Raw genomic sequence first — 15,984 nt, forward strand, 5'->3', positions numbered from 1 at the left:
GACGGCTTGTTGACAGCTACCCAGATAGTTTCTGATGAGGCTTCAGTGAACAGTTAATGGATCAACTGAAGGGTCAAATGCATCTCTTTGGGCCTTTGTCAGATTTTTTTTCCTATTTCTTAAAGACATGACTTTCAGATAATATTCATCTGCTGTACATAGTATTTTTAGGCCCTCTAGGCCTTCCTCTTTTGTCCTCTACTTGTCCAGTTTCTTTAAATTACTTAAGGAAAGAATCTCAGCATGGATTAAATTGGAGGTGAAGGGAGCAGTGCAATGCGGGGCTATGTGTAGATCACAGCATGCTGAGATATGTCATTTTCAGCTAATAGGTCTTTGGGAATCACCTCGTTGGTGCAAAAATCCTATTTTATGCCTGTTGAACTGTGTTATCGTTGGGATTTTCTATAGATTCAACAAAGGAAATTGGAACAAATGATGTGCTTCTACGACAGGCTGCTAACAACAAAGTGCCAAAAGATACCATTTAAAATGTATCCTCTGCTAAGTTGTCTGTTATGTGTAGACACAGCACTGGTTCATGTATTCGAGATCGGTGCCCTTTTTATGATTGCATGATTCATAGGTCAGTGTTAAGAGGCTTAAGAAATAAGCAAAAAAAACAAAAAGGTCTCAAAATGGTCAAGTACAGGTTTAGACTGAAAACAACTTTCAGAAAACCTGGAGAACTACTGCGCACGTTAAAAATGTTACAATAACGCATGACTCCTTGGAAGCAAAATATAAAGATATGAAGATTGGTCCAAGACTTTTGCACAGAACTGCAGCAGGCTTATGTCCGGTAAGATTTACCCCCCACCCCCCAAAGAAAAAAGTTTTATTTTGCTCACTTAATAAAAGAAATAAGTTGAATTTGAGTGCATTAAAGGTAATCATTATAGCATTAGCAGACTCTTGTTTATTTTCCCAACAAAAATCATATTCATTTAATTTCACTACAAATTTTGAACCTCGCCATCCATGCTGCCCCCATGAAATTGCTTTTTCCCCCCGTAGTCTGAAAAAACATTGCATTAATCAGCTATTTATTCCATAAATTATACCTCCTCTGCAACACATTCAAACTTTGCTTTACACCTGCAATGCATCAAGGCAGTGTTGGTAATGAACATGGAAGCAGTTCCTTTACACTACAGCGCTACAGGGAATATCATGAATATGCAACACTTTAATATTCATCATCTCAGGAGGACTTTTAGCACACCTGCAATGAGTTCTTCTTCTTTACTCTTTTGTTCTCTCATCATAGAACTTTTGCTTTTTATTGTTGAGCTGCTGCTGCATGTGAAATGAAATAATGATGCACTTTGGTTTCAAACTGAGAAGTATGTCTAGCAGTGGGATGTGGATATTTCAACCCGCGTGAGATCGCTTGAGCAGCCGAAGCTGATAGGACTTTGAATTGGATGCCATGTGACACAGCGCTATATGGATTAAACTGCGGTCTAGGCTGATGCGAAGAAACAGGAAATTATATGAGTAATGAAAGTCATAACGGCACCATTTTCTTTTACTGCTGCTGATCTGTCGTCTATGTTCTCTTTACCACTGTGACTCCCCAGAGAGCGAGAAAGAGTGTGTCTGCGAGCGTGCGCGCGTCGGGATGTGTGCGCGCATGTGGCGATGAGACGGAAAGACAGAAAGAGAGCGAGTCGTATAACTTGATGATAGCACACTGCTGAGTTCAGCTCACTGGGTGTGAAATGATGATGATGATGAAGAGCAGATGTGATGTGAGTATACAAAGAACAGACACACACACACACTATCACACAAATATGAGGTAGTGATAGTAAAGCAAATATGAGCGCCCTGGAGCGTTTTGACTTGTTAGGGTCCAGATGTCTGGTTGGCTCTGAGCTTTTGGCAGCCAGACAGAGCAAGAAAGGACAGACAGAAACACACAAACACACACGCAGATGCTTTCACACACAGTCTTTTTTACACACAGTTGTTCAGTGTTGTACATTATGGATTCAGTGTTTAAAATGAAACACAAATGAGCAAAACAACAATAATCAAAATAATAACATCTCTTAAATATATACACGACTACCTTTCCCAGCCCATCACCAGTATGCTTCTCTTCAGCAACAACACCTGGGAGATTCTGACAGCACGACCCAGGCCAGCATTCATTCTGTGAAGGCAGCGGCCGTTAAAGTCCCACACCTGAAAAGAAGCCAAAATAGCACTTAAATGCATTTTGACAACACGAAATGTTTTTAAAGTCTTTGGTACACTCTCAACTGCTCATTAATGCAAATATGTAATCACAAGACAGCAAGTCGGTGCATTTAGGCATATAGACATGGTCAAGACAAGCTGCTGGAGTTCAAACTGAGAATCAGAATGAGGAAGAAAGGGGATTTAAGTGGCTCTGAATGTAGCATTGTTGTTGGTGCCAGGTGGGCTGGTCTGAGTATTTCAGAAACTGCACAACCACCTCTAGAGTTTAAAAAGAATGGTCCCAAAATAAGAAAATATCCAGTAAGTGGCAGCTCTGGGTAGAAATACTTGTTGTAACCACTTGTTACAACCAGTTAGTATATTTCTGAATGCACAACATGCTGAGCCTTGAACCAGATGGGCTACAGCAGCAGAAGACCACACCGGGTGCCACTCCTGACAACTAGGAGTAGGAAACCGAGGCTACAGTTAACTCGGGCTCACCAAAACAGAAGATTGGATAAACATTGCCCGGAGGGAAGAGTTTCAATTTCTTCTGAAAAATTAGGATGGTAGAGTCAGAATTTACAGTAAACAACAGGAAAGCATGGCTCCATCTTGCCTTGTTTTAACTCTTCAGGCTGGGGGTGGTGATGTAATGATGTGGGGATATTTTATTTTTGCACCCCTTAGTACCAGCTGAGCATAGTTTAAACACCACAGCCTACCTGAATATTGTTGGTGACCATGTTCAGCCCTTTATGACCACAGCATACCCATCTTCTGATCCTCTGATCCTGCATTCTGATTAATCCAATAGAGCACTTCTGGGATGTGATGGAACAATAGATTCTCATCATGGATGAGCTGTGTGATGCTGTCATGTCAATATGGACCAAAATCCCTGAGGACTGTTTTTAGGACCTTGCTGAATCTGTGCCATTGAAGCAGCTCTTAAGGCAACCCAGTACTAGTAAGCTGCAGCTAACAAAGCGCCCAGTGAGTGTATGTTGCTTAAGGAAATTTACTAGAAATGGAATTACAGCTTTATTTTCTTGTCTAAAAAAAGGATTTAAAAAAATAAATAAAACCAATGTGTGTTTTTCTACTTTTGAAATTGTCATTTTTTCCCCCGAGGAGGGATAAGGCAACATGACATTAGGGCATTAATCCCCCGTCACAGCCCAGGCACCATTTCTTGTTCTGTGTCCAATTTTACACGATGACGCACTCTGCGTCTTTGTTTGTGCAATTTCACAAAGAAACACTGATTGGCTCAATGGGGACACTGTAATTAAAAGGTCAAAATTTCACATTTGGAATGGCCCTAACTGCTACACAACGGGTTCATTGTTGATGAAAATTGGAGCGATGATGCATCGTGTTACTAATTGGCCCGGGGGGGGGGGCCTGCTTCTTCTGCTGAGAATGACTTGTGTGGTTGTTTCAAGCAGCGGTGCGAGTATTTCTGACGCTACTTGCACATGGATGCATTCTCACAAGGTCTCATGGGGTCAGAGAGCTGATGTGGTTGATTATATTGATTACGAAAATGCATAATTATTTTATTTATTCGCAGAGAACTACTGCAGTAAGCTCGAAGTCATTAAAAACAGTCTCAGAACGCCACATATGGCAAGCTGTTTTCACATTTAATACCTACACTGGATGTGTATTGCAGAAATCTGTCATTCAATTCTTCGGAGCCCAAAAAGAACATTTCAGATATCTACAAGGTCGTTGTCTCTCGGAGAAATGGTGTCCATTTAAGTGCACTGCACATTCACTTTCAGATATTCTTAATTGCATTTTTCAAATCCAAAATGAACATGGGCTGAATCTACTTGGAAAAACTCCCATTTTGCATATCTAAAATTAATTTCTGATTAGTCACAATTCCGACTGAAGATATATTTAATTCCCCTCAATTCGAGATAACTCCATTCTCCTCATTATACGTTTTAAATGAGGGGTTAACTAGTTAGAATGAGGTTGTAGATATCTTGAGCTGTAATTCTAACTATTCAAAATGATGTTAATGATATCTCAGAGTTTCCTTTTCTATAGCTGAAATGTAATTATGGATATCTTGAATTAGAGTTTCCATTAGTTGAAATTACATTAGAAATATCTGTAATTCAGTCAGAAGCTCCTTTGTGTGTGAAGCAGGGGCAGCTTGGGATTCAAACATAATGCCACTGCAAACATCTGGAAACAAATAACTTAGAAAATGGGGATTTCTACGAGCGAAATCTACTGAACAAAGCTCACAAGTGCTTCAAACTCCTGGATGATAAGCTTTTTTTATTACATGTTCAGCAATGATTAAAACTCATTATTATGTTTGAGATATTCACAGCTGTTATTTTTGTAGTAAAAACTGGATTGCAAACATATGTGCTAGTCTGATTAGTCTGACTGAAATGATTCCACTACAATTTTGTAAAAAACAACATTAATATTTGTAACGTTATTTCCAGACACTGAAACTAACTAGAGCTTACTAAATGAGGAAATGGCTTGCCAGGCAAAAGATCTTTAAACTACCAACAAAGAAGAAACTGTGCAAGACGGGATTCTGCCCCGAGGAGATCTAGTGACAAACGACAGTGTAAGAAAACAGATTTTTCTCATAAATAAATATTTAGATCTAATGAATCAAATCTTACTGATCTCATTTACATTTTTCAGGGTTTGCAGGATATGCTATAATGTGTAATCCTGCCTCTGTACACCGCCACAGTGAATATTACATCAAAAAAATTCCAGATGTGATTGAAATTCAAGGGGTTTGACCAACATTTTGTTTTACCAATTTAGGACAGTTAATGCTGTTAACACATAAACAGTGGCTCGAAGGTAACTAGACAATCTAACATAATTTTAACTGGAAGTGTTATTTTTAAGAGTTGGATGAAAATCCTTTGCAGTCAATGACTGCCTGGCGTCTAGAACGTGGACGTGAACAAATGCTACGTTTGCTCCCTTGAGTCGCTCTGCCGGTCCACCTTCAGTTGCTGCTTGTTTGTGGGTCTCTCTGCATTCACGTTTGTATTCAGTAACTGAAAAGCTGCACTGCTGGGTTTAGATCAGGTGACTATATATCCTGTTTCTTTTGTCTTGAGAAACTCTTGGGTGACTTTCAAGGTATGCGATGAGTCATTATCCATTTACACTGTGAAACTCTGATCAGTTATACAGTGTTTGGCTGAATCTGAGCAGAAAGTATAGTCCTGTACACTTCACACAGTTAACACTCACATCAATAAACATTAGTGACCGGGTTCCACTGGCAGCCAACATCTTAACAGAGCTGACAGGCAGTCGTGCCTCCCTGGGAGAGATCATAACTTGGTTAAATGCTGTGAAATTGTTTTATTTAACCTTGGAAATAATTCTGTCATCATGCACTTTATGTGTCTTCTGTGGTCTGTCAGGCCTTTTTGATGTTGCTGAGCATTCTTCCGCTTAAGAATGAACCATGTTGTTGATTTAATCCTTCCTAAAGTTTTTGCTGAACGATTTTTCAGCCATTGGTTTTTGTCCCTAACTTGCACTGATATCTCATTGGACCTCATACATGAAATTACAATGAAAAGCGCTACGTTTAAACCTCTGAAAATTGGGGACTGTGTATAAAAATGATTGTAACTCCTAAATAGTTAGCGCACTACTTTTGTAAAACCTTTTGAATTAAAGCTGAAAGTCTGCACTCACTGATTATTTAACTTATAACCAGTGATGGGAATAACGGCGTTACAAGTAACGGCGTTACAAGTAACGGCGTTACTAACGGCGTTACTTTTTTCAGTAACGAGTAATCTAACTAATTACTATTCCTATCGTTACAACGCCGTTACAGTTACTAACAAGAAAACGCGGTCCGTTACTATTTTTCAACAAACAGACGGTTAAAGCTGTGTTCAGCTTACCGCATCTTATATCAGTTGCATGGAAGTAGCTGACTACGTAAGTAATCTAGACGCTACAGCTTTAAGCAGCTGCGCGCACTCCCGCGGACGGTAATCACGATCACTTTCTAGCACAACACCTGGAGCTAAGGGGGCAAAATAAAAAAAGAATAAAGTAGTCGTGGTAAGCCAGTCACATGACCACTTACAACGCAACAAGGTGATATATACCAGTTTTTAAATTGTGTTGATAGGCCACGTAAAACCAGAGTCATGATAAACAATATATACGTGGCGTTTTTTCCTCAATCGTTTCGTCACGTTTACTGTCTAAGGACAGCGCTAGCAAGCGCTCTCTGCTTATGAGCAAAAAAAACAACAAAAAAAAAAAAACAGGGTAAGTTTTGGGAGTGAAGGCGAGAGAGAGAGAGAGCGAGAGAGAGAGAGAGAGAGCAGTAAAAGAGAGAGAGCGAGTTTTGAGATGTGAGAGATTTGTGACATTTAGCGTGTTTGGGGTGTGTAGTTAATGTGTTGTCTTGTGTAGTTAGTGTGTAGTGTTGTGGATAGTTTTGTGTTGTGTGTCAGAACAATGAGGCGACTGCTGTCTCCAGGTAGAAATAGGAGTGACACACCTGCTGCTGTCAGACCTGCAGGTATCAGGCTGTGATGTTCTCCTTTATAGTGGACAGACATTATTTTTTTGGAGTGGCACAAATAATTTGTGTGGCATCTTATTGAAGAACAGCTGATTGTTCTGTAAATAGTTTGAAATGGTTATTTAAAAAATCAAGGTAAAAGGTAAATGGATGCAAATAACTTTGTTGTTTGCAAAACTTGTGCATAGGATTTTAAAATTGACAATTTATATTTGCATTTAAAGTTATGAAATATGATTCATTAAACATGTTTGTGGTTGTTACAGTAAAAATATAACTTTTTCTACTCTGATTTTATGTTTTTTGTCTGATTTTAGATCAATTGTGTCAATACAGTATGTCAAAATGAAAACATGACTGTAAATTCAGGCACGTGAGGTTGTGCTGAAAAGGATGATACCAAACAAGGCAAAGTAAATAGTTTTTAAAGGTAAAATGTGGAGGGAAAATCAAAAGTAGTTAAAAATGGCCAATTATACCCTGGACCCCAGAGGGTTAAACATTTTTTTTTTTTTAAGTAACGCAATAGTTACTTTTCAAGTAATTAATTACTTTTAGAATATTGTAACTCAGTTACTAACTCAGTTACTTTTTTGAAGAAGTAACTAGTAACTATAATTAATTACCTTTTCAAAGTAACTTGCCCAACACTGCTTATAACCCACTATAGGGTTTTCACAAGGCAAAAATACAAAAACTGTGTCATTGTCCAAAGAATTATGAGCCCAACAGTACATAATGTGGCACATGGAGTGCTTTTCACTGCATATACAATCACTTACATCAGTATTCATATTAATGAAGATATAAACTTGTAAAAAAAAATCTTAATATTGTAAAGTGATAAAATAGCAATACAGCAAACAAAAAATATTCTTCCTCACACTGAAAAATATTCAGCATTGCCATAAAGCAGCCCACAGTGCCCACATCAGCTTGACACAGCTAGAGATACAAATGGGAAGACTAAATGATATTGCTAAATCTAAATTCTTAGGAATATTGTTTGTCATACAACATATATCACCTGATAATTACCTCTGGTAGTCTCCAACACCTGAGCAAAAACACTATTTGAATTCACAGTGAGCCAGTGGAGGATTGGCAAGTACCTTTAGACCCATTAGACTAAACGCCAACCATTTTACCCTTTTTGGGGGGAAATTTGTGCCAGTTTGTCAAAAAGCTGGTGTTGTCCCTTCAAATCCACGTTTAGCCATTAGCCAACAGTTAATCACACAATAATCTAACACAGTGAGTCGCAGCTGATGTAAATGTAACCATGTTGGTTTGCAGCTGCACACATCTATTTTGTAGTGCCCATACAACAATTTCCTAGAAACATTGTTCTAAAAAGCTGCTACTCCACATTAATTCACACTTTACTTTTGCATTTCACTCAGGCTTTAACATTTCCATGAGGACTGGCCTGCAGCTGTACTGTGCATCTTCGTAGCCGTAAAAATCCGTGTCAGTGTGTATGTGTGCGTACGCCTGTCCGCCTACTTTGACCTCTCCGTCGGCGCCCGCGGTAAACAGTCGGGTCTGCGTAACGTCCAGGGCCATGGTGGAGATCTCAGCATCACCATGGCAACGGTGGAACTGCTTGACCTTTTGTCCTGTGTCAGTCAGCCAGAAGATCACAGAGGAGGCAGAGTCGCTGCTGACTACCTGCAGAGAGAGTTTGATCCATGTTATGCTACAGCAAAGGCACTAATGCATTCTTTAATGATGCTCACATAACCAATCCATTCTCCACGCTTATTTTAGCGCTAAGCCACCGCTGAAGAAAACATAATGGGAACAAGAGGAGGAAGAAAAACACGAGTGTCGCACAATAGGTGCTCATTTTCACTTGTTTGGTGTCTGCTGCTGCATAAGTGGGAAACAGCTTGTTAAGAGGAGTGAGAAGAACTGGAGAACTTACCTATTGTACTATCTGTACATGTGGAAAAACAAAGAAATAAAACAGCAGGTCACAGAAGACCATGTCACTGGCATACCTGTCTGAACCGACTGTTATACAGCACACAGGTAACAGGATGTTCATGGCTACTGGTCTTCTTCTCCTCCCTCTTGGATTCCAGCAGGAGAAGCAGGCTGTTGAATGAAAGCACGAGGTGCTGGCGCTCCTCATTGAGAAACAGGAAGGGGTGTGTGTCCCCCTGTATGTTTGGAAAGACACCGGCCAGACGGTGTGTGCACAGCTGGCTGGACACGTCCCACAGACAGAGCACCTGGAAGGATAATAAGGGCACTTATATGTGTCAGTGATATTTTGGTACATATCCACATGTTCCTAAAAAAGAAAAGTGCCACTAAAAGCTATCGCTCCTACAAAAAAACTTTTATTCAGTGATTACCAAACAAATACATCGTTGCACCATGAAGAACTGCTCCTCTGGTTGCAGTTTTAGTGGCACTTAAGAGTTCACAAGAACTCCGCCATATTGCTTCTAACGGCAACAACATGCCTGTCGCTGCTCCAGAAATTCTTTCAGAGTGAACTGAGGTAAAGCCTTCAGAGTTTCTTGCAGTGGCAGATGGTGTTTGAGCAGAGGCAGATGGAACATAAATCACTTCTAAAATATTCATTCTCTTCAGAAAAGCCAAAGAGAAGGCAAACATGCACGGTGCTACAACAGGGAGAGGAAAAGCAACAGAAGCACCAACATCCTCTTTGCATCAGAAAATAAAACAAGGCTTTAAAAGAAACACCAGCTGACAGTGGCAAGAAAAATGTGAAACAGGCTCGTCCCCAACACCTCGTTCGTCTGCAGTAATTAAAGCAAGGAATAACAATTAATATTACAATTACGGGGCTCTTCATCTCTACATTATCTGCACTAGAGGGTCTGCGCACCCACTGAAGGGCACTCCTACCTTATCTTTGGAGTAGCTGAGGAGTTGTTGCTTGGTCTGCAGGAAGCAGACGGCAATGACGGGGCTTGTGTGTCCACCAAGCGCACACACCGGCTCAGACGTCACGTAAGGATTCCACAGCAAGACGTGATGATCCACACCTGCTGTGGCTACAACCAAACAGAGGCACCGTTCAGACCTGGAAGTAACAGGCTTCTTTGTGATCCTAACACAAGTGGACAGCTCCAGGCATGTTAGTTCACACCTGGCATAAGAATGCATGTCCAGTGTCTTCCGGTCACTTTCCCTCTCTATATGGAGATAATCATTTACATGACTTCCGTTTGCAAATGAAGATCAAATGCCCGCATGGGTCCCCTCCAAGTCAAATCCACCCCACCATGAGCCCACCTGTGATTAAACAAACAGGTTTACTCACTATTTATATATTTACATGCACAGTTGGCCAACAGCCTTATGCAAAAATCTGTCAGATCTCAGCGCATTCCGACTTGGAGATAACTGCATGTTGATTCTAGTAGCAGGTCTGGTCAAACGTAGGTTTCAGAAATGGACTTGTGCCAGACTTTGATCTCGAGTCTTCGCAAATCGAAATTATGTACAGCTCACTCGCATACAGAGCGGGCTAGTGAGATCCAATTACAGGTGGTCACTCAAGATGCATTTTAATCCCAAGGGTGAACTGACATACTTTGAGCTGCCCACCTGAGATCAGATCATCAAAAGAGACATTTCAGTGCCAGGTCTGAACAGCTCCCAAATTAGCGGAGAGATTAATTGCAGTTATTTCCAGGGAACAATACCGCTCTCCCAGCCCCCTCCACCACCACAACCAATTTACTGTTCAATGAGGCATTTGACAGTTTTGATGATGCATTGTTAGTAAATTTAAGTTGATTGATTGAGAACTGTAAAAGCATTCACGTTTTTACAATTATTTAGAAGCACATGGTATGGTACATTAGACATTTAATAGATAGTGCACAATCATTAAAGGTTTTTTTGTTTTTTTAAGTTGATGAGCGTGTAAAACCTCTAAGTTAAACCTGAAATGAAAACCTTCAAGTGAATAAATATGATTCATATACACTCATGGTAAAAACAAAGTGCAGCCTCTTTCATTCAAGGTTCTATCAGGCATAATAAAAAGGCAGCTAAATACAATCTGAGATTAATACGACCTTAAGTGAACAACAACAAACAAAATGACAAAACATGACATATTACACTGTGTACAACCTTACTGCTTCCATAGGAATTAAGAAGGTAATTAGCAGCTAGGTGCTAATAATCAAATGTACTTGATTAAGTGACCATTTGCATGTAAAAGCAGAAGGTTTGGGCCATAATGCACAGCGCCATCAACGCAAGCATACTTAATGTCGAGCACGGTGGTGGAGGGCTGATGATCTGAGCTTGTTTTGCAGTCACAGGACCTTATGATCATTTAGTGGACAATGAACTGAATACTAACATATTAGAGTCACATGTGAGGCCATCTGTCTGACAGCTAAACTTGTCATCCAGAACAGTGATGCTCTGAATCATGAGGAGCACATAGTTTGTTTTACATACTTCTGCATTTTATCTCAGTTTTTGTGAAATAAATAATGTCAGAGTCTTCATCTGAGGTTGCATTTGCCAAATTTCAATTCGTAGTAAGGACCAAATGATTTTTATCATGTCGTAATAACTAAAACCTTGAAAATTAAATTTTATTATAAATCTATGTCATCATATCTCCAAAAAGTTGATTCTGTTCATCTGGACGTAGCGTTTTGTGGGAGAAACGTTTCGTCACTCATCCAAGTGACTTCGTCAGTCTCAGCTGACTGCAGGTTTCCCCAATCTTATAAACAGTACATTTGCATAATGACTGAAACCAGCCCACTGAAGGAACAATGGGCTGGGAGGTCAGTTCCTTAATCTTAATTATGCAAATTCTCATGACCATTGATCAACAACCACTGACTAAAACCCACTGATCAATGGCCATGAGTACCATTCACAGAGAGTTGGGGAATGGCTGCAATCACAGCATTGTAAGATGGCGAAATGTCATCATACTTCATGTTGTACAGCCACTTCGTTTGGACCCACCTAACAGGCCGAGTCCAATATGGAAGTCGACGTCCCACACACCGCCCTTTGTAGAGTAAGAAGTGATTCGTAGACTCATGCTTTCCTTTTCCCTCCAGCCAATTACCATGCTGCTCTGTGGTGCGATGCTGCACGACACAAAGGCCTCAAGTGAGCCCAGGTAACGCACTGCAAGAGGCATAATAGTCAGAAAAGTGAAAGTAAATCAGAAGTGGCATACTGTAGTTAGCTTGACTCCATCCAGAAAAAAGCAAGTAGATAGTATGACATTATATTAACATTTCTGCAGTTTATGTCATTGTAAATTTCTGCTTTAGCATTAGGAGCTGCTTATTTGTCATCGTCTTCCAATCCACAATAACTACAACTGGTTTCATCATAAAGGAAAAGCTGTATGGCTTGTACAAACACAGCAATAGGCTTTTTATCTACAAACTAATTTCAAGAGAAGGAAATAATCCTAAACAATAGCTGCTGCCTTCCTGTGTAAACAGCAAAAGTTACTGGCAGAGTGACTAAATTAGTTTCAAACTTAACAAATTCAATATAAAAACAACATTGCAACATATTTTGATGATGACACACTGCTCATCTTCTTTCATTTCCTCAAATTACATCCTTCTCCCTGCTGATGCCAAAATGCTCTCACTAGCACGGCTCCAAAGGATATCCATCCACTCTCTGAAACGGTTGCGCTAAATGTGCAATGACCGCAGCCGTATAGTAAACCGACCAATTCTCAGGAGCTCAATATAGCATAGAATTAGGCGGTTATGATTTGCTCACTGGTATTACAGAAAACGTAATGGATCTTGCATCACCATCTATCTCAATTAAGACTTTGATTGAGACCGTCTAAATTGGTTGCCACATGTCTCTATTAGAGGCTGCTTAACTTTCAAAGCCTGCACAAGCTAAGGGCTGGTTTTGAGATGGCATGTGACAAGTCGTAGGTCAAAGACTGGCTGGAGAGCTTGGGGCAAATAATTATATCTGAATACACTTCACGCATCCCATCTTTGCTCCGCTCCGTGAATTTAAGAGATTAGTGGATTTTCAGACAGCGCGTTGTGACTCATCATTGATTAATGATCCCTTCTCTTATTCATTGACAAGCACAGCTCATCAAACTAGTTGTGATGCAGACTCAGATACAGAACATCTGCTTCCTTAGCCGGTGCTGCAGCTATTCTCGCACTTTCACTGCTGAGATTGGAAATAACACAGAAACAGCAGGAGTCAAAGCAAACCTCTCGTGTTGTGCAATAAATCGCTCCACGTTATGGGAGATTTTTATGTTACCTACACACTCTCTCCATCACTAACACACCCCTTCCTTGCACCTCTCATTCTTTGCCTTTATAGGACTGTTGTCCATCCCAATTTCCTCCTAATTTGCTCTCAATTTCCCCTCACTGATCCACCGCTGTCTCTCTCTCCTTCCTCTCCTCCTCTCTCTGGTGGCCCATGAGCCTGAAGGTTTGGAGGTCTGGATAACCAGGCATGTCTAATGGTACACAGCCCACTCATACTGCAGGGTGGGAAACTTCAAAAGAAAAAGCACCAGCACCCCAGAGGTATGCAAACACACACACATGCATTTACGCGGGCTGCCTTTACTTACAGTCAGAAATGACGACACACACGCCCACACACAAACAAGCGTTCTCTTGCTGATTCACGTGCATGTGCACACACAGATTGTAAAATTTTCATTTAACTAAAGCTTTTAATGTTTCGCCATTGTATCCTGTGTTTCCCCATTCTTTGTTATTCCTTTGTCCCCATTCATTGGGCTTATTTATACGTGCTTTATTCTTGTTTTTGCTTTTATCAGGATTCCCCCCCTTTTTCAGCGAATCCAGCCTCAGAGCGTTGTCTCGGCTGAATCATTATCAAACAGCCCGATAACTCTTCAGAGAGCCTCTGTCCAAATGATGCAATTGAGATAAAACTAAGCGACCTCTTTGTTACCCACGCTGAGCTGCAGTGGGGTGGGGGGTGGGGGATCTCAGCAGGCCAGACCTCAAGCTCCTGACTTTATATCAGCAGTAAAAAGTCTGGCTATGAAGAGAATGACTCAGGACTCACTGCATGTGTGTCAGCGTGCGTGCATCAGTGACCGGGACACACCCAGGCGTTTTCATTGTGTTGCATAAGCTGTTATTGCAACGACACCGGAGAGGTGACCAAGCAAGCCTGTGGCTCTCATCCCAGGTGTGAAGGGTAAAGTGTGTGTGTCTGTGTTTGTATGGGTGTGTTAAGTAGGTCTGACACCCAGAATGTGTTGTTTCTATCGGATATACTCCTGATTTCATTCTGACCTGATACTGGAGAGCTTTTTTTTTTTTTTTTAACCTGAGGCTGAATACAGTTGTGCACAGGAATGACAAACAGAAGCATTTGGGTTCTGATTATCGCTGCTCATGCAGGCTATTTCAGCTGGCTCCTTCTTTTGCATACCATATGAAATAGCAGATGTGCAAACAGAGGAGTTTTCACTGGGACAAGACAACAAAAGAGAAACTACAGCTGCAACAAAGACATGCACTTTTACAAGAATGTTAGGCTATAATTAAAGAGAGAGGGGTTTGTTAGTATGCTTATGTCTCTTTGATGGTTTGTGTGCGTGTGTGTGTGTGTGTGTGTGTACTTTCTACCTTTTCTAACCCAGCCAGGCGCGTGTGCTTGGTGTGTCACGGTGTAACAGGAGCGATGCTTGCCTTTGGCCAGATCATCCCAAAGGATGATGTCTGCTGAGTCAGAGTCGGTCCTTAGACTGAATCTCTCAAACAGGAAGATCTGGGCTGAGGTGAAATATAAAGCACTGACCTGGGAATATACACAGACACTCACAGTCGTTGAGCAGTGGACCTGCTCGATTCAGATTTATTTATGTAGCGCCAAATCACAACAACAGTTGCCTCAAGGCGCTTTATAATGTAAGGTAAAGACCTTACATTCTTTAGCTCATAGGGGGTCACTTTGCGACAGTGGGGAGGAAAAATGCCTTTTTAACAGGAAGAAGCCTCCAGCAGGACCGGGCTCGCAGAGAATCAGCCATCTGCCGTCAGCGGTTGGGGGTGAGGGGAAAGAGAAAGAGAAGAAAGAGAGCATATGGAGGCAGGACAAAACAGACTAAGGGAGAGACAAGACAAGGATTTAATGACATGCTGCAGTGGTTTATAAATAGGGAGAGAAAAGAGGCAAGTGGAGCATAAGTGCTCATTGCATCACACAAAGTCCCATAGCAGCTTGAACCTATAGTAACATAATGAACACATATGTGGATAATGAGGATAACGCCTTCCTCTCTTGTTCTTTAGTAAACTAGTTCATGCATTTACTACTTCTAGGCTAGACTACTGTAATTCATTATTATCAAGATGTCCTAAAAACTCCCTAAAAAAGCCTTCAGTTGATCTAAAATGCAGCAAGAGTACTGGCAGGGACTAAAAAGAAAGAAACATATTTCTCCCATATTGGCTTCTTTTCATTGGCTCCCTGTTAAATCCAGAATCAAATTTCAAATCCTTCTCGTCACATACAAGGTCTTGAATAATCAGCCCCCATCTTATGTGAAAGGCCTGGTGCCTGAATCACCCCATTAGAGCACTTTTTCTTTCAGACAGCAGGATATGCAAAAGTAGAATGGGAGGCAGAGCCTTCAGCTTTAAGGCCCCTCTTCTGTAGAACCAGATCCCAGTTTGGATTTGGGAGACAGACACCCTTTCTACTTTTGAGATTAGGCTTAAAACTTTCATTTTTAATAAAGCTGGATTCTGAATCTTCCACTAGCTATGCTGCTATAAGCTGCTGGGGTGTTTCTTTTTCACGCTCCATGTGTTTCTACAACACTCTGCATTTACTCATTAGTTATAAATTTCTCCTCCGTTGCAGCAGATGGGTGCCCCTCCCTGGGCCTGGTTCTGCTGGTGGTTTCTTCCTGTTAAAAGGGGTTTTTTTGCTTCCCACTGACGCCAAGTTCTTGCTCATATCTGCCGTGGATTATTGTAGGGTCTTTACCTTACAATATAAAGTGAATTGAAGCGACTGCTTGTGATTTGGTGGCATATAAATAAAACTGAATTAAGTTCTTTTTCTTTTCTTCTCATTCATTTGCTTTTCTTTGTATGTGTGTATTACCCGTCCTCCAATGTCTCCTATAGTGAGAACAGCCTGGTCAGGGTTACAGGGATCTACCCAGTAGTCTAGACACCAAGGAGTAAAGTTCAAGCCCTAGA

General features: G+C 40.9%; 1 protein-coding gene across 1 annotated transcript in view; it reads right to left on the reverse strand.

Moving 5' to 3' along the window:
* The window catches only part of LOC134641700 (WD repeat-containing protein 49-like), a 35,975-nt gene that overhangs the window by 15,472 nt on the left and 4,519 nt on the right, over positions 1-15,984 (reverse strand). Inside the window, exons 5-11 of the mRNA XM_063494209.1 lie at positions 15,887-15,979; positions 14,401-14,572; positions 11,741-11,908; positions 9,641-9,789; positions 8,761-8,994; positions 8,264-8,428; positions 2,078-2,193 (exon numbers count right to left, since the gene is read on the reverse strand). Of these exons, the coding sequence (XP_063350279.1) occupies positions 2,078-2,193; positions 8,264-8,428; positions 8,761-8,994; positions 9,641-9,789; positions 11,741-11,908; positions 14,401-14,572; positions 15,887-15,979 (1,097 nt within the window). The remainder of the gene's footprint in view (positions 1-2,077; positions 2,194-8,263; positions 8,429-8,760; positions 8,995-9,640; positions 9,790-11,740; positions 11,909-14,400; positions 14,573-15,886; positions 15,980-15,984) is intronic.

Source organism: Pelmatolapia mariae, linkage group LG14 (assembly GCF_036321145.2).
Source record: "Pelmatolapia mariae isolate MD_Pm_ZW linkage group LG14, Pm_UMD_F_2, whole genome shotgun sequence".
Taxonomy (NCBI): Eukaryota; Metazoa; Chordata; class Actinopteri; order Cichliformes; family Cichlidae; genus Pelmatolapia; species Pelmatolapia mariae.